Source organism: Poromitra crassiceps, assembly GCF_964638095.1.
Source record: "Poromitra crassiceps genome assembly, chromosome: 6".
Taxonomy (NCBI): domain Eukaryota; kingdom Metazoa; phylum Chordata; class Actinopteri; order Beryciformes; family Melamphaidae; genus Poromitra; species Poromitra crassiceps.
In genome coordinates, this window is record NC_139627.1 from 16,720,674 (window position 1) to 16,744,956 (window position 24,283).

Sequence of the window (24,283 nt, forward strand, 5' to 3'; positions counted from 1 at the left end):
TCCTAGCTGCCAACAGGGCAAGATCTATGTATTTACTTTGAATGCATTGTTTTTGTTTGGTTGTTTGTCCAATAGTCTTGTTTGTTCTTGGATTATTGTGTATCTTATGCAGTTTTCTTGTTTTGTTTTGTTTTGTTGTGTTTTGATGTTCTTTGTGGGGGATATGGGATATGGGATATGATAGTCCATGTATGTCATGTAAATACCTCATGTTCTTTCTTAAAGATCTTTTTTTTTTTTTACGACTAGTCTGACTAGTGGTTTTACTAGTCGACTAGTCTGTGAATGCCCTAGTGTATATCAATATAATAGATAAGTATGCATACCCTACAGTAATGTTAGTAAATCAAATGATATAGAATAATTAGAAAGACAGAGGAAACAGGGAAAATAAAATTAAATAAAAAATAAATTCAAAATACTGTAATAAAAACGCTACCCATTCATCTGCTTAACACATTGACTGCCAGCCCTTTTTTCAATGCTGTAGGTAGGTTCTGCCAGTTTTTTTTTTTAGGATTCTGGCTCATTTTACAAGAGCCGAGGATTCTTTTCTGTTAAGACTTCGTGAACACCAATCATCTAAAAAGAACTAATAGAATGTGTGCTTTCTCTGTCTAAAAGAGTTAGTTTGTAGAGTTAGTAGTTATGTAAGCATTAGCAGTTGAATACAGCATGGTTTCAGCGTCAGAAAAATTATTCAGAGATAAACGGCTTTTTGTGAAATTCGATAGAACAGTCACTTTAACCATTCATTTTTGGCATCAGTAAGAGTCAGACATCTAAACAATAGTTTTGAACAGTAATTTCCTCCATAACAGCAGGAAACCCCCCTCTGCTTCCAACTCCTCCCTCCGTGTGTGTTCTCCTCCTGCCTCCCTGGCTCTCCAGCGGGCGTGTCACAACGAAGTTGCTGCTGCCTGGCTGCTGCCTGTTTGCGCGGCCGCTGTTTGAGGAAGTCTGGGTGGACTCGCTCGTTTCGTGGAGTTTTGGTTGAGAGCTTTGATGCGATTCTGGTCATATTTATGCTGCGTGTTTCAAAGTGTGCATCCAATCTATTCTTGGAACCCCCCACCGCTGTGCATCAGCGCGAAAGTGAAAGCGTTTTCGCCATCAATTTTACAGTATGAGAACGGCTTCGTCGCGCTTTTCCGTCCAGTTTTGGGTCGCCTCTTTCTACTGTGGAGAGACATGTCGACACTCAGTGGGTCGGTAAAATAGATTATACACATTCAATACCTCCAATTCTGGTGTAGGAGACGTAAAAGGGGTTGATCGATGTCCCACCGTCAAAAAAAAAAAATGTTTATGTAAGCCGAGATATCTCGTCCTTAGCACTCAACGGTTGGATTATGTAAGCCGAGATATCTCGTCCTTGGCACTCAACGTGTTAAAAGTAATTTCATTAATTTGCCGAATTGATTGTCAAAAAACAACAAACATCCATATGGTTCTTTTTGAGAGCATAAACATATTTAAAGGGAAAGAGGCCTTTCTGACAGGATGTGCAGGTAACTCAAGGTGCTGTAAATTAAGTTGAAAACACCTGTGTTGTCCACCTTTGTAATCAGGAGTGGAATTTTGACTCGACAAAACTTTACGAGCTCGTCAAATCCATGGCGGGCCAAAACAAAGAGAGCCCCACATCAGGCGGCCATGCTTTAAAGCCACAGGAGGAAAGCAGGGAACAGACTCCCCCTGCTGCTCACCAATTCTGTCTTGAGTCCTGATCGTTGTTACGCCGACAGACGTGGCAACTCTGGGAGGATGGAAGGACATGGAAAATCTGAAACTGGTGTGAAGAAATGTCTGGGAATGTGGTGTCAGAATTTGACAACTCTGGATGAATGTCAGGGGAAGGAACTTCTAGAATCTCTGGAAAATGGCGGAGTAATATGAATGGGGAGGGCAAAAACGTCTGGGTTTGAAGTGGAGAAGTGCTCTGGTCTAACTATGAGGAGACAATGGTGATTCACATTCTGGACTTTGACATGTCTGGCAACTTTACTTTTAACTTCTGTCTCGGTGCCGTGGCAAGAAGTTCACTACATTTTCATTTAGAGGCACATCAGTATTGCAATGATTGAAGGAGAGATGATTAAGTCAATAGCTGATTGACTGTCATGAATACGCTGCTCAAGAAAAATGTCCTGGTTTCTTCCACCAGGACGTCGGGTCAGACCTCGGCCAACGCCCACTCGTCCCGGAGCCACGCTGTGTTCCAGATCATCCTGCGGCGGCGGGGGAAGATGCACGGGAAGTTCTCGCTGATAGACCTGGCGGGGAACGAGAGAGGGGCAGACACATCCAGCGCTGACCGCCAGACTCGCCTGGAGGGAGCTGAGATCAATAAGAGCTTGCTGGCACTCAAGGTCCACCACCTTCTGAATGCGTCAGATGTTATGTGCATAAATATTAGTAGTAGTAGTATTGTAAGATTCTTTTTATATTGCCTGGTAATAATTCTAGTCTATAATTGTTAAACTTTCACACCTGCACCCACCTGTTGTTTTTTTTATAATTTCCCTCAAAGTGGGTGGAAAGTACACTAGACGGCAGTGTCAATACTAATCGGGTGCTGCAGTGGAAATCAAGTGGCTAGCTCGTAGCTCTGTTCGTGAAGCCAATGTGGAAGTGTCTTAAACGTGCATTGTTTCTAATGGCCTGCAGGGGGCGTCTCCACTGGCTGCAAAAATAAGTCAGATTCTATGGAAGTCAATGGGAATAGACTACTTGCACAACTCCACTACTTCCTGAAATGAGTAGGGCATCTTGGTTTCCTGTCCTACACTATTGGATGAACTGATTAATGTCAGGTGTGCCTGACTGCTGCAGTCACAACAACAGTGATCAGGCACACCTGACATTAATCAGTTCATCCAATAGTGTAGGACAGGAAACCAAGATGCCCTACTCATTTCAGGAAGTAGTGGAGTTGTGCAAGTAGTCTATTATCAGCAACATTTACAATGTATTCTAAAATTGAAGTGAAAGAGAGAAATACTTTTTTCTTTTCTTTCTTACCCCAGTTACTCAATTGTGCTGACTTTGGGTCGACACCTAAACATCATGACTTGAGTAGAATAACCTGTTTGAGCTCATACTCATATTATGAGAAACCCGGTTAAGATGCCCTGGCCTTCAAACTGATGATGTTCCTGCTTCCTTGCAGGAGTGCATTCGAGCGCTGGGCCGGAACAAAGCCCACACCCCCTTCAGAGCCAGCAAACTAACCCAGGTGCTGAGGGACTCCTTCATAGGAGAGAACTCCAGAACATGCATGGTAAGGAACCTGTAGACGGTATGGGTTACTGACTCTGGGCTCGATAGGTACAGGGAGCCAATGTGGAGAAATGTCATCAAAACATTGTTCTAGCTGGGATCTTGATCAATAGAGATGTAACTGTGATGTTTACCTCTACAGATTGCCACCATCTCTCCTGGGATGGCCTCTTGTGAAAACACACTGAACACACTGAGATATGCCAACAGGTAAGACATCTGAGACTCAATGTCAGTAGTAGTAGCAGTTGTAGCAGTAGCAGTAGTAGTAGCAGTAGTAGTAGTACAGCAGCAACAGCAGCTTATAACACCTGGCAAAAAATAAAGAATCCACAATATTTTTCACAAAATCTGTTTTTCAGATCATTGCCACACACAAAAAAAGGACCAACAGTCTGATCTGAAGTGGTCTCATTTTGAATGCAGTCTGTATATTTGTATATTTTTGTTCAGGTATTGCATTTTCCTGAATAGTCCCTTTTTAAATGTCCAGATGATGTAATTGTCTTTTAAATCAAGGACACAAAATAATACTGCTGTGCTGAATCTAAAAAGCGCACATTGTAGTAGGATTTCTTTTTAATGTCAACATCTTTCGGTATATGATTTTCTACTCAAAAGCTGCAAATATTTTGTAAATTTCTGAACACTAGATGGCACTGCAGTCACAATGCAAACATGTCAAGCATTTATGCCAAATTCTAGGCTTATATTCAATGTTGGTTACATTTCAGTCAAAGGGCTTGAAAGAAACTTTGATTAATAAATCATCATCATAAAAGGCAGTAAGTGGGCTCTGTTTGTTTGTTTCCATTTCTCCCACATTGGATGATGTCATCAGCGAGTGACATCACTGTTGATGTCATAGGCATTGTGACATCATCAGTGAAATGAATGCATTTTATGACATTACTAGGGGTGTCACAATATATCGTCCCACGAAATTTCGCGATAGTAAAACGTCACGATATGTATCGTTGAGATGAAATCTCATATCGCGGATTTTTTTTTTTTTTTTTTTCAAAAAATAGACTAAGAAACGTCTTTGTTTGTTGAAGTTCAATGTGTGGAAAGTAGTTCAGAGACACATGAGAAGTTATACAGGAGAGAAACCATTCAATTGAGTTTCTGGCAAAACTGTTTACTTGACAGGAAAAACTGAAGATGCATAAAAAATAGATTAAGAAAAGTCTTGTTTGAGTTTGAAGAAAAACTGAAGATGCATAATGAGAATTTATACTGCTGAGAAACCTTTTAGTTCAAAGTAAATCTAAGTGACGGTGTAACTCATTCTATTTCAAGATAAGCCTTATCTCCAATCTCATGTTTTTTCTAGTTGTTATTGTAATAACAATTTCCCACAACAGCATGTTTTGTATTTGTGCATTTCAAATAAAATACTACTTTTCCAGTCATATATTGTCATTATTCCATTTTTAAAAAAATATTGTTAAAATCGTATCGTATCGTTATCGTGAACCCAGTATCGTGATACGTATCGTATCGTGAACTGAGTGTATCGTGACACCCCTAGACATTACTGATGATGTCATAGGCATTGTGACTTGACCAAAAATCTTCTTATATAAAAGGGCCAAATCTCACAATTGGGCACCAAACACCTGCGTTAGACAACGGCCTCTCTTTAGAGGTACCTCAGGATCATTAACTCCTCCAGCTAAGACACCCAGAATACTTCTATGTGATGTTTTTGTGAGAAGCCCTAACACTGTGTCAGATGCTTCTATGTCATGTGATTCATGTTTTATATGAAGCAACTGTGTACTGTGCCAATGCAAAGCAGATTAATTGCCCTAAGGCTGATTGCCCTAAGGTTGAGGCTATAGTTCAGTGATGATGTCATCAATGATGTCATCAGTCTGAAGCTCACGAGAGAGGCTGAGGGAGAGGAGAGGGAGAGAGACTGAGGGGGAGAGAGAGAGGGAGACAATAGGGCAGGCAAGGCCACGCAGCAGCCAGGCTGCGGGCGAGTCCGCGCATCGGCCGAGCTACGTATGCGAGCTGCAGGACGGGCGAGCCTGCGCAGCGAGCGAGCCTAGGAATCGAGCGCGCAAGATGCCTAGTGCATAAAATAAGGTCTGTGGTTAATAAAAGTTTATGGGATAATCTTATATTTTGGAAGTAATTATTTTATTATGATTACTTTTTACCACGTGCGAGGCCTGCGAGTCATTCATTCAGTCAGGAATGGTCAGCAGGAATGGATAACGGTGGTGATGATGTCATCAGTAGTGATGTCATCAGTGCAAACTTGGGCTGTTGATGTCATCAGTGATTATGTCATCAGTGATGTCATCAGTGCCAACCTTAGGCTGTTGAAAGTTGTAGTTTGCTCCAATGGGCTTGAGTTGTATGAGGTCACACGGTCCTGGGCCGAAGTTGCCCTTGTTTTAGCACCATAAACCTCAAATTTAGACATACCGGTAACCCAAAGAGCAACAATTTTGGGACAAAACTAGAATTATCCCAGCCAAATGCCACAGCTGCATCAAATTGTGAGAGGAAACACTGGGTGGTATTTTCAAAAGGTACAATGATAGAGGTTCAGAACATTTGGTATGTTTGCAACAGATATTGTGTAATACAAACAATAATTCATAAATTAATTTACAGAATATGATTTTTTCAAATTAGCATTAAAAAAGAAAGGCAAAATTCTTCACCCAAAATGCACTTATTTCTCATAAACAAAAAGACTATGTTTATGGGCATTTTTTTAACGACCAAGTTAGTACACTTACTTTTAGTTTACTGTGATAATTTTGTCTGGCACCTACCTGATGAAGTGTTGACACTCCTGGAGGTGTTCACATGCTTTTGTCACAGAGCCAGGGTACCTGCCGTCAGGTGAAGCTTGGCAGGGTTCTGAAAGATGCTTCCCTCTACTCCATGATCCTGTGCAAAACACAACACGGATTTGTGAATGCAGTGTTAAACTCAGCTTTGGATGTACTGTGTTGATGTCAATTCTAGTACAACTGAGGAATTGAAATTGGAATGTTATAGATCTGACATTACACATAGTGTTGCGTATTATCAATACTGAATATCATAATGTCATGAGTTATGGCCGAAAGAACAAGATTGCGGATATAAGCGGCCAAAATGGGTTTTCTCAGGAAACCCTCCTGAGAAAACCCATGCTGGCATGCTCCCTTAGGAATAGGGTGAGAAGCTCAGTCATCCATGAGGGACTCGGAGTAGATCTGCTGCTCCTTTGCGTATAGAAAGGAGCCAGTTGAGGTGGTTGGGGAATCTGGTAAGGATGCCACCTGGTCGCCTCCCTAGGTAGGGAGGTGTTCCAGGCATGTCCATGTGAGGAGACCACAGGGCAGAGCGAGGACTAGGTGGAGAGATTATATCTCCATGCTGGCCTGGGAACGACTCAGGATCCCCGTCAGAGCTGGCTAATGTGGCCAAGGAAAGGGAAGTGTGGGGTCCCCTGCTGGAAGGGCTACCTCCGCGACCCGATCCCGAATAAGCGGTTGAACATGGTTGGATGGAATATCATAAAATGTTAAAGGAACCTTTCAGGTGGTATTTGACACATATACAATTGTAATCCATACATTTTGATTGGTATACAAGTGTATGTGGGTAAAAACAAAGGCGGGACATGAAGAAAAAGACTGAATAGATAATCCCGCAGCCAAATTAGCGCAAGTGGTTTGTGAAAGAATAGCAGTGGCATTCAGAGCTACAGCCCATTTATTAGCGTCCCGTTTACATTCCACCCAATGGCAGTTTGTAATGCACGCCTTTTGGAATTTGATTTTGTTTTTGTTTTTGACATTTCCTCATGTTTCTTTTATAGAATGAGTGCAGTGCCCCGTGGCCCCGCCCTGCCACTGCACAGAGCTCTGTTCACTTGTTTATTAAAAGTGTATTAATTTTGAACGCGTCCAAATTGCACCAAATTCGACAATGCACGCCCTCAATAGACCCTTTTCACAGCAGCGATTCTGTGTCTCAATGGCAGGGTAAGCTGCAGATGTAACCAAAACATTAATGATGGTATCCAACTTCCATTCACTTTAAAGGACTTGGTAACACTTTATAATAACTGCACACCATAAGCATTAGTTATTAGTACGTAATTAATCATTTATAAAGCATTGTTCATACATTGCATTAGTAATTCATAAACAGTTATAAATATCATCATCATCATCATTAGTGCAACACTATCACAGCACAGTCAGGCGGCCTTAGAGATGGTATGTGTGACAGTTAGCCAATAACCACTGATAACATCCTTCAAATCGGTTCAGTCTTGCCACTAGCTCCAATCAGCTAGTCCCAATCAGCTAGCTCTAATCAGCTAGCACTAGCCAGCATCTGTGGAACAGCGTCCAAAAGGAATGGAGAAGCGCAGGTGGCTCTGAGCAGCATAGCTTGATCCTAGTGATTAGAGTCTACTGGAGAGTCTGTCAGCGGTTTGTCTTTCTTTCTGATCACTCTTCTGAAGAGTTTGTTGCTGGAACCATTTCCTGGTAGGCAAAGAGGAACACAAGGCTTGTGGTGCGTGGGCCCGTGGAGGAGGTGTAACTGCTCTCACAACAGTCTCACGAGGACAGGAGAGATCAACCCTGTCTCTGGGGTATGCAGCCTTCCATCTCTAGGACCTTGGGCCAGCCCCCAAACTTGTCGGTATCTGCACTGTATTTTATGTGCCGTTCAAAGGGACTCTTGGTCTTGAAGCCTTTGCCTCCTACAAAGAGCCAGTTATCCCTGGGGCCCAGGTTGGTGATACTTGAGCTGCCCAGATCAGCGATCAGCTTCCGGGCTTCATCGTTGAGTGTTGTTGCAGGATCATCAAAGGTGGCCATCATCACGATTGCCCCATCTTCAATTTCCTTCAGGAACTTAATGAAAGGAACCACATCTCCTGCCCACATATCAAAATAGTCGGTCTTGATCAGCTGCCCTGTTGCCCCATTAACCAAGGCAATGTTGATTCCTCTCCACACATTGTTCTTCACGCCACTCATCAGTATGTTGTCTTCCAGGCAGACTTTGGGCCCCACCACATTAGCTGCTCCACTGGCCATCTTGAAGGAGAACTTTCCAGCTGAACATGCCTTGGACATCCCACACTCGTAATAAGGAGAGCAGAAGGAAAATCATGACGGCGAGGCAGAAAACTACTGCCAACTTCAAAATGCCTACAGCTCTGAATCTGTTCATAAATCTGTTCATATTCTAATCATATTCCTAGGGAGCTCCAACCCTTTGTCCACAAGTCAGAGCGATGTCGTACAATTTATAACCTCAGCAGGAAAGGATTTGACATCACTGATGATGTCACAATGTCTATGACATCATCAGTTATGTCATCACTGATGATGTCACAATGTTAGTGGGAAGCAGGGAAGGGCTGGTGATGATGTCACCATCAGTGACATCACTGATGATGTCACAATGTTAGTGGGAAGCAGGGAAGGGCTGGTGATGATGCATCACTGATGATGTCACAATGTTATGGCTCTTTCCCACCACATTTTACAGCCCTGCACAGCCCGTCACCACTCGCCTCTACTTGTTTCAACTCGATGGACGTTCTGTTTCGACCGCCGTTCATCTGCCCCCGCCCACCATAGCGATATCTGCATATCTGTCCTTCGCTTATAGCCGAAGTAGGCTATAACATAACATTACAATTAAATCCATCCACAGAACTTTTAAACTGTTTATGAAATACTGGTGCCTCTAAATGACCTACAGTGTACATGGGCGAATGTGACAATCGACCAGGAGAATGGATATCACTCACAGGCATGCGCTGCGCTGTGCGGGGACGGGAGAGGCGCAACAGAGTGAAGCCTGCCCTGTACCCCGCGGCTTCTAGGCAAGACCGCGGCTTCACCAAACACCCGCTGAGCCCTAGCGGAGCGCTGCAGCCTCCTCAGCTACAGAGCTCCCGCGAGCAGCGGACTTTTTTCTCAGACAATTGAACACCCGCCACGATTTTATTTCACCGGAGGCGAAGGCAGCAACACAAAGACTGATGGAAATATACATAACAGAAGAGAAGGTAAGCCCACTAAACTGGCATGCAGCCGCCAGCATTGCATATGACAGTCAGTAGAAAGAGTAAACACGATTCTGCCTGACCAATCAGTCGTCTACAATGTTTTCACGTCATCGTATGAACCCGGGTTCGCAGAATAGAACCCCGACGAGGCAGGGACCAAAAGTAGCACGACTCAGCCCCAAATCAAACCGGGCTGGGCCGGTTTTTACCGATGGGATGAGACCATTTATCGAGTCGAGCGGAGCGGGACCGCGCTACTACCTGCGGTGGAATTGGGCCATTAGTGGGAAGCAGGGAAGGGCAGCGGACTGATGCTAAGCGACAGCCTACAGGACCAGAAAAGCTCCAGCCAAGAAATACATAAAATTGCTAAAGTGGCGTCTGTCTGTCTGTCTTTCTTTTTTTCTGTCTGTCTGTGATTTTGGTCCCACATTGTGAGATTTGTGATTTTGGTCAGTAATGACGTCACTGATGATGTCACAATGTCTGTTGTAGAATGGAATTTGTATCAATAACACCATTCTTCTTCCGCATTAACCAGATAGCATCTCAAGCCAATATGAGACTGTATATTATAACGTTAGATGATGGTAGTATCTGATAAGGCAGAGAGATGCACCAGACCACATCTAAAAAAAAAACACGTTTAATTAACCAATATTTAAAATAATGTGCCCAGTGTATTAACACATATATTTACCTTTATCATCAAAAGCTTAATAATCTTAAGATTAACATCTCTCCCTGTGGGATGCATGCTGTCCTAGTTGGTGAGAATCACTTTAAAACTGTGTTGTCTCACATGGTGATTTGCAAGAGCTGTGATTCATAGAGCTGCTCCATCAGCCTCTGCATAAAAGAGGAGGGTTCAACATGTACTGTATACCTTCACTCTCATGTCCTTTCTACTGTGGGTCAACATGTACTGTATACCTTCACTCTCATGTCCTTTCTACTGTGGGTCAACATGTACTGTATACCTTCACTCTCATGTCCTTTCTACTGTGGTTCAACATGTACTGTATACCTTCACTCTCATGTCCTTTCTACTGTGGGCCAACATGTACTGTATACCTTCACTCTCATGTCCTTTCTACTGTGGGTCAACATGTACTGTATACCTTCACTCTCATGTCCTTTCTACTGTGGGCCAACATGTACTGTATACCTTCACTCTCATGTCCTTTCTACTGTGGGTCAACATGTACTGTATACCTTCACTCTCATGTCCTTTCTACTGTGGGTCAAAACCTCTTTTTCTCCCCGTTTGTCTCCCGACGTCTCCTCGCCATTTACTGCTCAATGTTTGTTCACATGCAGCAGGAATATTGAGGTGCAAATAACTGAAGATGATCCTCTGCTGTCTCTCGTTTGTCATGCGTGTCTGTGTCTCTCTGTGTCTCTCTCCCCACCGTGTCTGCAGAGTGAAGGAGTTTGGGATAAGTCCCTCGGACATCCCCTTCTCGCAGGGTGGGGGCGGAGGGGGCCGCTCTGAGCTCTCCCCTACTTATGAGTACGAGGACTTTTCCACCTCTCCCACCAGGTCGCTCCCCACTGCGCTTCCCAATAAGTTACCAACATATATCCAACTGCTGCTTCTGTGTGTTGTCACGCCACATTAGCCATCAACACCCACCTTTACGTTGCTTCCTGTCGGCCGTTAACCTCATACATTTAGACTCCATAATAGGTTCAATTTGAATTCCTCAGCAAATACCTACTGTAGCTCTACTGTTCACAGCTAATCTGTTGCTAGCAAACAAATGGCTTGGGCTAAACAACATCCATATGGCATGATCCTAAGTGGAAGGGATGATGACGTCTGCCTCATCTTTCTCCTACTTCTGTAACCACCACTCTTTCCTCCATTTGTATTTATTTATTTAACTATTTCTTTTTCTGATATATTTTTTATATGTATGTATATATATATATACACATACATACATATATAATATATATATATATACATACATGCACACATACATAATATATATATACACATACATACACATGTATGCATACATACATCTCTCTCTATATATGTGTATATATGTATGCATATATATATATATATACACACATTTTCATGAGGTCGCCACCTGCATGGCCCCATGTCTTTCTCCAGGCGTCATTTCATCAAAATAGATTGTTTGCTGTTGACATTTTGTCTTTCTGTTATGCCTTGTTCATCCCTACAATCTTTCATAACCGCTTGCTTCCCCTGGCATGCTGTCTGAGCATGTTATTAACCAGTTAGCTTTCTGTATATTGGCATGCTGAGCATGTTAACCAGTTAGCTTTCTGTATACTTGGTAAGAGAAGGAGAGCCAGCACACAAAAATGTCCTTTCGTTGGGTTTATTCCAGGTTAACACCAGGTACAGCACACGGACGTTTCAGCCTAACGGCCTTCTTCAGCGTGTGAAGAAGCCCGTTAGGCTGAAACGTCCGTGTGCTGTACCTGGTGTTAACCTGGAATAAACCCAATGAAAGGACATTTTTGTGTGCTGCCTCTCCTTCTCTTACCAAGTATCTCCTGTGCCGTGCACCGAAACTTTAAAAACACCGGTGAGTGTGCTCGCTTACTGGTTTATGCCAGTTTGTTTGAGCTTTCTGTATATTGGCATGCTGAGCATGTTAACCAGTTAGCTTTCTGTATATTGGCATGCTGAGCATGTTATTAACCAGCTAGCTTTCTGTATATTGTGTGCACCTGCCGCCCGTTTGCTGCAGGGCGTTTTTCATGAGAACCCTCTGCAGTAGCTACGGTAGCGATGCTGTACCACGCTGTTGCTTTACTACTAGCACTGGTTGTTCTCAGGGTGAAGGAGCTCACAGTGGACCCCGGGGCGGCGATGGAGAGCCGTCAAGCGGGACACAACGGGGCACTCAGCCAGCTGGAGGTGCTGGAGGCTCAGTGGGGGGTGGGGAACTCCCCGCAGAGAGATGACCTGAAGCTGCTCTGTGAACAGAACGTAAGCCACACACACACACACACACACTCATCTGTTCACTCCTGCCTGGTCGCCAGAATACTGGAAAATGTTGGCAATTGTACATTTCTGCAATTCACGGATACGTCGAATCAATGTCAACGTCTTTGAACCTAAAACATGTTAGATATCACGTTTCTAGATGCGTGCATATCAACGCTATAGAGTCTGCTATTGAAATAGCGCTGTGGCCAGTAAGGGCATTTTTGTCATGGTGTATGGAGGGCCTAAACACTTGCCTTTCACAGCGGAGCGCTGTGTTCATGTTCAAAGTCTACAGTTCAACCGTAATTCACATTTAACATTTGTTGTTTAAGCCTAAGCCAAACCATAATGCTAACCTTGACCAATTTGTTTTACTCGCCTAAACAGAACCAAAGATGTTGAAGTTGTTTTATTTGTGTTTAACGTTGGAAAGGCAGCGAGGTTTTCCACATTAACCACCGTTTTGTTTCAAATGTACGTTGAGATTGTTTGCAGACACGTAAAATACCAACGTTTTATTCTGCCGACTGGGTTGGTTCACTCCGCTGTATGCATGCTCAATCGCACATATCAGTTGTGACGGTGGTTCTCGATCTGGACCCCAGAGCCTGCCGCTTTTCATTCCCACCAAACAGTACCAGTACTAGCTTTTTTCAGCGCTCTTGGAATTTGCATGGCGATTCAAGGGTCTGGACGCAAGCCAATCCACTGGCAGTTATTTCCGACAGATACTGTCCGAGATGCCTGATTGGTCATCACAGAGTGCAGCAACAATAACAACCCATAGATATCACGTCCGTTCAATGTGCCCCTTTCAGTCCTACCGTTTGCTAGAACCCACCCCCCACCCTCCCCCATTATATGTCACTTTGAAGGACTGGCGCGGTCGGGCGTGAAAACGCACGCTGTTGTGGACATGTACCGTAAGGCTATTAAAATGAATCTTGAATGATAACAACCAACATCAGATTTACCAGGTCTGCGGGTTTCCCACACAATTGGGCTACTTTGAAGTGTTGCCACAGGTTGAATTCCGATGGGCTAGTTTTGATTGGCCGTTGCCTGGGCTAGTTTTGATTGGCCATTGGGCAGGTTTAGTCACACAGACCTGGTAACCCTCACCAACATGCAGCGGCACTGCCGGCAAAGGAATAGGATTGTCGCAAGCTAGATTTATCGATTTCGTCAGTCCTTAAAGAACTTAATGGCATTGATGAATTTAACGATGAAAAAAAATTAAAAAATCTCTGCCATTGGCTCTGACCATTTCAGTTGGAGTGAAGGGAAATCCCTTTCCGTGTGTCACTCTCAAATGCCTCCGCTGCTGTGAAACAACAACACCACTAGCTAGCAAGCTAGCAACCTAGACGCTGAAAATGGCAAGTTTTTACGAAGATTTGGATTGTGCAATATATATACCGCTATACCAGAGTGAGTAAGAGGAGCCAGACTCTCTCCTGCGCTGATACAGCATGAAACAGATAGTCTGGCAAGTGCGACTAAGTGTTGTCTTGACTATATTTCAATCATGGAAGACTGACCTCTACAGCATAGTTTAGTGCACCCCATACCGTTCATGCCCCTTGTCATTTGGGGGTGTAACTCCCTGCTCAAGTGACATCACTGATGACGTCGCCAACTCGCCATCCCTGATGACGTCACCATTGCTCGGGCGACGTCATTAAGTGACGTCACAAATGCCCTTCTCCCGGTATTATATAAAGCCCGTATCACCACACCTTTAGTGACATCTGTGCAGTCATCACTCACATTTGTGCGACCATCCCCAGCAAGCTGTTCATCATCACTGGAGAAAAAGTTTCGCATGGTTCCATCGTCATGTCAGAATCCGAAGATGAACAGATGCAGTTGCAGGGCGAAGAAACGGATGCCGACGTAGATGCCATAATCCAGACCGTGTCAAACGGCATCCCCGGGCAACCAAAGTTTGTTCATCTTTCCTACAAGTCTCTCATGATTGAAATGGTGGTAGGTACTGTACTGTATGCATCCCATGTCTGTAGGAGGAGGAAGTTTCCCCGCAGCTGTTCACGTTCCACGAGGCGGTCTCTCAGATGGTGGAGATGGAGGAACAGGTTCTGGAGGACCACAGGGCTGTGTTCCAGGTACAGTACGGCCTAAAGGGACGGAGGGAGCTCAGTGAAATACTGGACCAAAGTCCTCCCAAAATATGACTGATCCACGTCGACAAATTCCTCTACTGTTTGAAGTGATATGTTTATTCCCATTCCCTTCACTTGTCAGATGTCTTGAATGGTGTGCTATTACTTTGCTAAGAGGGTTGTCGTGTAGCTTTTGCAATATTGGCAATTGTGTGCAATCCCCCCCCCCCCATTCATTTGAATGGGATTTTGAAATTTGTTGCATAAAAGTAGCTGTAGCTCAAAAAACATTAGTTTATAGTACAACGATTTAAGGTATGATGGTCGCCACCGACCATGATCATAATTATATCAATATCATGTCCAATGGGCATCGTCATCGATGATAGAATATGATCATGGTCGGTGGCAACATCATAAATCGCTGTACTATATAAACTACCCTTTATATCTGCAGTTCCCAATCTTTGTAGATAGGTCACTGTCCTACTGTGTCCTAAAGAAAAGAAAATACACTATAACAGCCCTCTTTACATTTTGGTCCATAACTTTTGAATCGTAGTGTCTACAATCAAAATTATTTTTCCCCTTCTACATGTTGTCCAGTCTTCACCAAACCACGACACACAGCATGTGTGGACTGTCCTGCACAAAACCTCTTTTGCCATTTTTTGAAACTGCACTGTTTCGATATAATCGACTTCCAAAGTTTCATGGGTGGAGCCTATTTCACACAAAAACGCCATAACTCAGGAACGCATTGTCCATTGCTAACCAAAATTGGTACAGGTGGGCAGGTATGTACTCGGAGCTACAAAAAAGTAATTTCACCTATAGGGGGCGCTATAGCAACATTGCAAAATTTAAAAGGCCATAACTAGGTGGTTGTAAATCATAGAAACACAATTCCTTTGCACAATTATTTTTCCTAACACCCTAGCAATCACCTAGAAACGCCCTAGCAACCACTTAGTACACCTAGCAACCGCCTAGAATTGCCCGAGTAACCAATTAGTACACCCTAGCAACCACCTAGAAGTGCCCTAGCGAGTACACCCTAGAAACAGCCTAGCAACACATTGCTGATTGGGGGCTGTATTTAGATTGGATCGACGGCAAGTCGAAGGGCATTGCGAGAGCAGCAAGCACAATTAAATTTTCTTTTGAAAATGTAGCCTTTTCTAGTTTGTACTACTGTGTGTCCTGTACAGGAGTCAATTCGCTGGCTGGAAGATGAGAAGGTCCTTTTGGAAATGACAGAGGAAGTCGACTATGATGTTGACACATACGCGACTCAACTAGAACAGATCCTGGATCAGAAAATCGACATTCTCACTGAGCTAAGAGGTGAATATAGACATTAAGAGCATTTATCAAAGCATCACATGTTGAGGAATCTAAAAAAAAAAAATACACAAATAAATGATGTATACTGTTTATTGTGCATATGACATCCTGGATAATTTGGTCTCCAGTAGGTGATGCGATTTAATCACTGAGGTGTCCTCTCCCCTTCTCTCAGATAAAGTCAAGTCTTTCCGTTCTGCACTCCAGGAAGAGGAGCAAGCTAGCAAACAGATCACCCCCAGGAGGCCTCGTGCACTATAGACACTGACATTGAGTGTGGTCACTGTTTAGGAAATGGCTGATTCACCTGAGCTACAATTTTGGACTCAATCTCTTTGCTGTACAGACTCCCATTGCTTCTTGTTCTCCGTCCAGGCGTCCACTAAACCAAAGGGCAGACTTTCTTTGCTCATCCATCCTCCTGTAGAGTGTATTGACACGGTTGCTGTATCTGTGTGATGTGATGACTCACAAGTGCTTCACTTTAAAATAAAAAATACAATTATTTGTTTTTCAAAACATTTTTATAGGATTAACTAAATTATCTTCAGTTTTGCAAACGGCCATTGCCAGAGGATTTTCATTTTGTGCTTCCACTGTTTACGGCTTGGGGAGAGCGGGGTAAGTTGAGCCCATATGTAAGGTGAGACACCCCTTCTTGCCATTTAAATGTTAAATGGTTTGATTAGCTGTAATTAAATGTAAAAATGTGTATCTTTGAAAACAAATAACTGCTAGACAAATTTCCACTTTGTGGATAATAAAGTTTTTTCGTATTTGTATATTACTGGTCCAATTTTGATTAAACTTGATGGATGATGTGTTTTGGCCCTATATTATATTTCATTACCATGAATGGCCAACAATCTATACATGGCACTTATTGTTTTAAATAAATGCACATTTATTTTGCCACAGTAGCAGCACAAAATGTAAAACATGGCTCATTTGACCCCATTCTTCTCTACCGTAACAAGCACAATACTTAGCTGACTTCTCCAAGCCCTGTTATGAAGGTGTAAAACGAAAGTTACCCTACGCATGTAACTACAGTTGTATGAATTCCAGATGACTTCCACGGACAATGTTTACACTGTGGCTCACATCTGTCATGCTCGCGCAGGTCGAGTACGAATAACAAAAATCTCAAACAAGCCAAATACAGAAGATGAAAGTAAGTAAAACAAAATCTGGAATCAAAAAAAAACCTGCATAATAAGGCTGACACTGGTAACCGTACATAGTGTACATTTAATCACTAGGCATCTCGCGTGCCACGTGCCCTCGATTAGGCTCGCCGGCTAGCCCTGCAGCATGGCCTCACCCACAGCTCGGCTGCTGCATGGCCTCGCCTGCCGGCTAGCCCGGCAGCGTGGCCTCACCCACAGCTCGGCTGCTGCATGGCCTCGCCTGCTCTATTGGTGCGTGTGGGTGTGTGTGTGTTGCATACAAAATGTTATTGCCCTTAAGTTTACATGCAAGCGGGTGGTGTGAGTTTACATCAATCAGTCTTATGACATCACTGATGACATCATCAGTGTCTTATGACATCATCAGTGACTTATGATATCACTGATGACATCATCAGTGATGTCACAATTGCTCAAGTGACATCACTTATGACATCAGTGATTAGTACTCGACCTGCATGAGCGGGGCGGATGTTATCCAGTGTAAACGCTGCCCCTGGCTGTCAGGAGGAATGAAATGGAACTGTAAGGATCTGAACTTCATTAGAAAGTGTTGGTCAGAGCCCCAGCTCATGAATGCATGTACAAACCCAACTGTGATTGTATGTATTAGAATTCCCTCCAGATCAGGCCAAGCCCTCCTATGTGAACTGTAAATAGATCTACAATTCTTATACTGTATAGTGTTTTCCCTACCCGTTCTTTAACAAAAGAAAGTAGGTTAAACTGTTCAGTTTAGATTTTTTGCCCTTAATGTTTTGGAGTTATATATATATAGCCTTAATATTTGATTTAAAATGAAAGACTGATGCCAGTGTTCTCATATAACATTAACAGTTGAGTTTGAGTTGGCCAGAGAAAAGAAACTCAAGTTACACTGACCATGGAAAAACCCTGATCTCTTTTATTCAATGCTACTTCTCTTTTGTTATACTTATTTTATTTATTCAGCAAACTTTTCATTTTGGAATGTAAGCTGTGTGCTATTAGTGATGATGAGCTGTTTATCTATTTGTTAATGCAGGCAGAGGCTGTTTTTTTTTAAATTCGTATAACATTTTACAGGCTCTAAATGTGTACTTAATAAAGTTGGGTTCTGAATTATTGGAATTATTGAATTTGGTTCAACCCCCCCCCCCCCCCCTCCTTCCCACACACACACCGTCCGCAACAGTGATAGGTTTGTGTCTGGTCAATGCGTTTGTTTCTATAGCTGTAGCCTTTATGCCAGCTCCAACCAGTCTGGCCATTCTCCTCTGAGCTCTCTCATCAACAAGGCGTTTCCGTGCACAAACTGTTGTGCTGTGCGTGAAAATCCCTGGAGATCAGCAGTTTCCGAAATACTCAAAAGCAGCCATAAATAGTGAAAAATGCCCTTTTTCAAATGTATTCCACTAAGAATACTGAATACATGTCCTAAAATGTATTTTTTTATGTATTCCATTAGAATACTCATTCTGAATACTTGCTTTTGGGAGACTTCAAAATCGTCTTGCTGAGTCCATTTGTTTGGGTCGCTCTGAATGTGCTTGCTTAGTTATGAATGAGCTTGTTACAGGGGCGTTTCTACGGGTGGGCCTGGGTAGGCACAGGCCCACCCACTTCTTGCCCTGGCCCACCCAAAAAAAATTATATATATATATATTTTAAATTTGTTGTTTTCTAGAGGCAAACTTGCTGCTGCCTTGCTAGCTAATGGTTTTGTTGCTTAAAAACGCAGGGCACATCATCTCCAGAGTCTAATGCATGACGACTTCATGACATCTAGGAATTCTGCGCGCAAAATGTTGTCATGCAATTGCCCCACCAATTTTCTCCAGGCCCACCCATAATTTAATTTCTGCCTACGCCCCTGTGTTACGGTCTTCTGAGGAAAGGGTATGTAAACACAAAAGTGATGTTTTCTCCTGCAACTGATACTGTTGAAAGAAAATGGAATCCACCAGAGAACTAAGTCTTCAGTTTTGCTTTACCCACTGAAGCCACTTAAGCAGATGGAAGTTTTTAATCATTAAAATAACCATTCCAATCAATTCCCCATAGTTCAATTATGCAGAAAAGTGGGTTCATGGGTCTCTACAATAAAGTTCAAAAGTTGTTGATACAGTATATTTGATTTTGATCTGTTGCGACAATTCGCGTGTGAGAATATAGGGGTCCACATATTCAGTGTATGATAAAGTTACCACTAAGCTACCAGTCAGTGATGGTTATCATGTAAACACTGAACTAGAGGTGTATAGCAAGTCAAAAAACACAAGTGGAATTTGTCCACCCAGATGAGCACGTGGGTGAGTTTTCGGGTCTTGGCTCATGGGCTAATTCTTATGTTCGATGTGAACATGAACTGAAGCTGCTGACCTGTGTCTGCATGATCTTATGCATCGCACTGCTGCCACATGATTGGCTGAATGGATAATTACATGAATAAACAGGTGTACAGGTGTTCATAATAAAGTGTTCAGTGGTGTAATATAACAAAGTATTAGTACTTAAGTATTTTTTCTGAGTATCTGTACTTTACTTGAGTATTTATATTTCTGTCAACTTTCACTTTTACTCCACTACATTTCCCCCAATAATCTTAGTTACAAAGTAAAATCTGAAGAAATTGAGTAGCCTGCAAGTCACAAGTCAGTCTCAAGTCTTTGCACTCAAGTCCCAAGTCAAGTCAGGCAAGTCCCAAGTCAAGTCAAGACTGACAAGTCCCAAGTCCAAGTCCTAAACGTTTAGTTTCAAGTGCTAAACAAGTCATAGTGTGCTTTTCCATTTTAACAGCAGAGTAATAATATAACATTGAATATACAGTGAGTATAGTAGTTAATCATTAGTTCATGATTAGTTGTTAGTTCCTTAGAGTAATTACTCATTAGTTAATGGTTAGTCAATGGTCAGTTTGTGAGTATAGTAGTTAATTGTTAGTTACTTATTACTTAATTATTACCTGTCAATTAGTTACTCTTTTTGTGTACCCTATTGTAAAGTGGTGCATCATACTCAGTAGTTTGAGTACTGAATCATTACTTAATTATTACCTGTACAAAGTTACTATTTTGTGTACCCTATTGTAAAGTGGTGCATCATACTGAGTAGTTTATTAGTACTTAATCATTACCTGTCCATTAGTTACTCTTTTTGTGCACCCTAATATAAAGTGAAACATCATATACTTATACGTAATAAATTCAAGACTTGTTCCAGGTGAGTTTTGAACCCTCAGCCCCAAAGGGTGGGTTAGGGTTAGGGTTAGGGTAGGAGGCGCTCTGTCAGCCAGTGTGTTTCCAGCCATGTTAAAGAGATGGGAGACCGGTTTGCGGAACAACATTGCTCCTCCATCGGGAACCGACACTCAGGCCTTCATGCAGAGATAGAGAAACAGCTGCTCATCCCGCTGAGCTGTTCCTCAGTGTGGGTGTTAGCATCTGAATTATCCAAGTTTTCATACTGTTGTGTCAATAAACTCAATTAAGAGGCTGGCATTGCGCTTTTTTGTAGGCTATTATATTTTATTTCATATATCATCAGTGTTGGGCAAGTTACTTTCAAAATGTAATATACTACATATTACTAGTTACTTTCATTTGAAAGTAATACGTTACATTACAATATTACTGTCTGTGTAGAGTAACTTGTTACTTATTACACTACTTTTGCATTACTTTTACCAAAACAACAGCAGCAGCAGAATGACATCGCTGCCCTGGAACCATCCCAAAAAATTATTTCAACCGCCTTCAAGTCGCAGTGTAAACAATCCAAAATTCTAAATGTTATTATTTTCCTTTGTTATTGTCATCTATAGTGGTTATTTGCATAAAAACACACAGTTTGATTAGGAAATTGTTTCTTTTTTAAATATGTGCTTTGATTTAATAAAATGTAACTCAATTTGTAACTTGAGTTACTTGACAAAGTAACTGGTATAATATTACTGAAATCCTATAAGTAATAAGTTATATTACTGAGTTACTGCTAAAAGTAATATATTACATGTAATATGTTACTTTTGTAACGAGTTACCCCCAACACTGTATATCATACATGTACATTGTCAATTTAAGTAGTTTGAACTACTTTTTCTGCGTAGCTTGTAGTTTCCTAAACTACATTTCTCCCAGGGTAGCTTTGCTGTAGTTTCAACTACTTCAATGATGAAGTAGTTGGTAGCTTCCTAAGCTATGCTTTCAAAGTAGCTTCCCCAACGTTGGTAGTTAATGGGTACTGAATCATTACTTAATTATTACCTGACCATTAGTTACTCTTTTTGTGTACCCTATTGTAAAGTGGTGCATCATACTCAGTAGTTTATGAGTACTGAATCATTACTTAATTATTACCTGTCCATTTGTTAGTGAAAGTGAAAGGTCTATCTATACACTCACTCCAGGTGAGATTTTAACCCTCAGTCCCAAGATTGTTAAATTTTAAGTCTGGTTGTCTACCATCTGAGCTTACCAGCCTGTTAGTTGGTAGAGCCATACTATGCATCTGTAGAGCCGGAGTATTATGTTCTATCCACATACTAGTTTCTGTTCAAGTACTTATCATTTTGAAGACATATTCCACCCAAATACTACCTTCTCTCCAAATACTTATAGTTTTGAAGGCATATTCCATCTAAATACTACTTAATGTCAAAGTACTTAGGTATGTTTCGGCCAAATACTACTTCTGTGTAAGTACTTGTGTTTTAAAGCACAGAATATACCTTAAAAACTATAAGTACTTGGTCTCCGGCTCTATAGATCCATAGTATGGCTCTACTGAGACAGTCAGCCCACCCCTCAGTCACTTTTGAATGGCAACAGCCAGAGGAAAGAGTGAAAACCACTGAGAAAACCAGTCTTAATAGGTCTGACCTGGTGGTACAGAGGTTTAGCTTCCTGCCCAGCAGTATTGAACCCTCAATGGCTTTTGAGGTTGTGGGTTCGAGTCTCAGTCAGTTTTGAATGGGCAGCCAGAGGAAAGAGAAGAAAGTGCCCACAGATTAGCTACTTAACTATTTCTAAATTGACTAAAAGCTCAAATATAACCTTTTGACCTATAGCCAGCCACTTCAAAAGTCATACAGAGAGAAATACAGCATCAGTGGCAGTGCCTTTGTGGTTCACTGTGTTAGCTGCCTTCAGACCTGTACCGTACTCCCCAGGAGCTTCCTCCGTACATACCCCCCACAAAAAAAACATGCAGAAGATCGTCATCCGACCAGTGACGACAACATGAAGTTGGTCCCCGGGCGCTGGAAAGAAAAAGCGACCGCTGCTCCTGGCCTGCCCCCTGGAGGAAAGGACAAGCCTGGATGGGTCAAATGCAGAGGACAAATTTCACCGGCCACCGTCAGCATGAGTGTGTGTTGTGGCCACATGCATGTGTTGAAGTGTTCGTGTGATAATAAAAGACGGGCTTGTCCGTCTGAAATCGTGTTTTAATCGTGTTTTTTTAGTTCCAGTAGGAGTCAGCCACTTACTTGTGACAGGTTGACAGGTATGGGAAGATGTCATTATAATGTTTATGTTTACTATGGGGGGCCAACAACTTAGTTTATTTGCCTTATTGCACTAACGGATAATTTTATAATTGTACTCGTTTCAAATATTTGGGTTTTCAGGATGATATAACTTGTCACAGAACATCTATTTTGGTTTTATTTGGTAAAAGTGGAACTGTAGTTCTTCTGGTTTTCTTGTTCATGATTTTGTGGAAAGCATTCACTAGACAGTCATTTGGAACAGTTGACAGTTGAGACAAGTACTTTGGTGTGTGAGAATGCACTACACGATTCTCGCCACAAGGCAGTAGGCTACCTGTGAGCAAGTGGCGACTGTTGTAAACGGGATAGTATAAGTATACTTGAATAACGTAGAAGTCTGTAGCTAACACAGCAGTTGTCAAGTAGCAGAGAACGTGCAGCCAGACAGAAAAGTCCAGAAATCTCTGGCTGCATGTTATGGCCTAGCTCAAGGACCATAAATAATGGGAAGCAAGTCAGGGGTCCAAAATGCAAAAAAGGAATTTTATTTATATAAAGACAAAGTAAATGGTGCAAAATACAAAGGATCAAAAATGTGCAATGAACCTAAATTAAAGTACAAATCAAAATGGACTCCCAACACAAAGGCACAGGCCAGAGCAGGGGGAGCCAGAGAATGACAGGCTGGCTGAGCCTTTGTAGGGTTTGGGCTCAGTGGCCAAGCTGCTCCCAACTCCAGTTGATTGCTGCCTCAGCCAACCAGATACTCCAAGCTCTGTAAGACAGACAAGAAGACACATACCCAGCACACCCAAGCCCCAGCACTATAGAGGCCCTGGGCCGTCACATGCAACATACTGAATTTCTCCATTGGTTTGGGGTGAAAAGAAATATATTGTAGGCGGAGTTCCCAGCATGCTCTGGGGTAGATGTGTTTATTAATGTGCTTTGGGAGGTTAGTTAAAGGACTTCCTGTTCTACATGTGTGATCTTAGTTATCTGCAAGGTTATTGTCAACTAATAGTGCTGTTCTACATGTTATTTACATTGCTTCACAATGTTGAAATTTTGGCACCATGGTTGACTCTGGTGTGCAGTTCAGTGACCCCCTCTGAGATGCTGTCTGTGGTCTAATGTAACAATAAACAGTATTTCCAGTAGTCTTGTGTTGTATGCAGCGCAGGATCTGCTAATAAAATGGAGATAATCTCTCTGACTGTGCTTGTTGCAATATTTTCCTACCTTTTGATTGGGTTGTGAAGACTCATGTGTGAGTGGGTGTTACCCACCTCTTCCCATAGACCCCCCTCATGGGGGCCATTTTGTGTTGAAAAGGCAGGGTAAGCACAGGTGCAAGCAAAACACTAATGAGGGTTTCAAAGTTCCATGATTGGAATTTGGAACCCCTCATTAGTGTTTTGCTTGAACCTGTCTTTATTCTGCCTTTTTGACACAAAATGGGCCCTGTGAAAAACGTCTATGATGTTCCCTGCACCTTTGTTGAAATATGTACTCCCACAAGGGCTATGTTCAGAGAGAAAAAAAGACATCCCCATGCAGGGTTCGATCTCAGCACACCTGCTTCAGAGTCCTCTGTCTTAACCCCTCAGCTATTGACTTGAATAAAAACGATCTATTGGAAGTAATATATAGCCTATACTTTTTGTTTTGTTTTTGTTTTTACCTTTATTTATACAGGGGGAGTCTCACTGAGAGCAATGCTCTCTTTTTCAGGAGCGCCCTGTTCACATTCACACATACATTCATACCTGGAAACTGACCAGTACAACCATAGTCTGATCTGCTGGCCACTGATCAGCTCCACTGGAGCTTCTG

At 42.3% G+C, this 24,283-nt stretch overlaps 2 protein-coding genes across 4 annotated transcripts in view; one reads left to right on the forward strand and one right to left on the reverse strand.

The window, feature by feature from the left end:
* The window catches only part of LOC310778188 (kinesin-like protein KIF2A), a gene marked incomplete at both ends in the record, with an annotated part of 29,187 nt that extends 13,139 nt beyond the window's left edge, over positions 1–16,048 (forward strand). For all 3 annotated transcript variants that reach the window (XM_083638542.1, XM_083638543.1, XM_083638541.1), the window contains 8 exons: positions 2,168–2,372; positions 3,173–3,283; positions 3,425–3,492; positions 10,761–10,880; positions 12,161–12,314; positions 14,342–14,443; positions 15,652–15,787; positions 15,963–16,048. In XM_083638542.1, the coding sequence (XP_083494668.1) occupies positions 2,168–2,372; positions 3,173–3,283; positions 3,425–3,492; positions 10,761–10,880; positions 12,161–12,314; positions 14,342–14,443; positions 15,652–15,787; positions 15,963–16,048 (982 nt within the window). The remainder of the gene's footprint in view (positions 1–2,167; positions 2,373–3,172; positions 3,284–3,424; positions 3,493–10,760; positions 10,881–12,160; positions 12,315–14,341; positions 14,444–15,651; positions 15,788–15,962) is intronic.
* On the reverse strand, positions 7,887–10,046 carry LOC310778715 (protein FAM3C-like; the record flags this gene model as incomplete). Its single annotated transcript, XM_083639185.1, has 2 exons — positions 7,887–8,399; positions 10,038–10,046. 2 exons carry the CDS (start codon positions 10,044–10,046, stop codon positions 7,887–7,889), a joined length of 522 nt encoding a protein of 173 aa, XP_083495311.1.
* Positions 16,049–24,283: the final 8,235 nt, after the last annotated feature.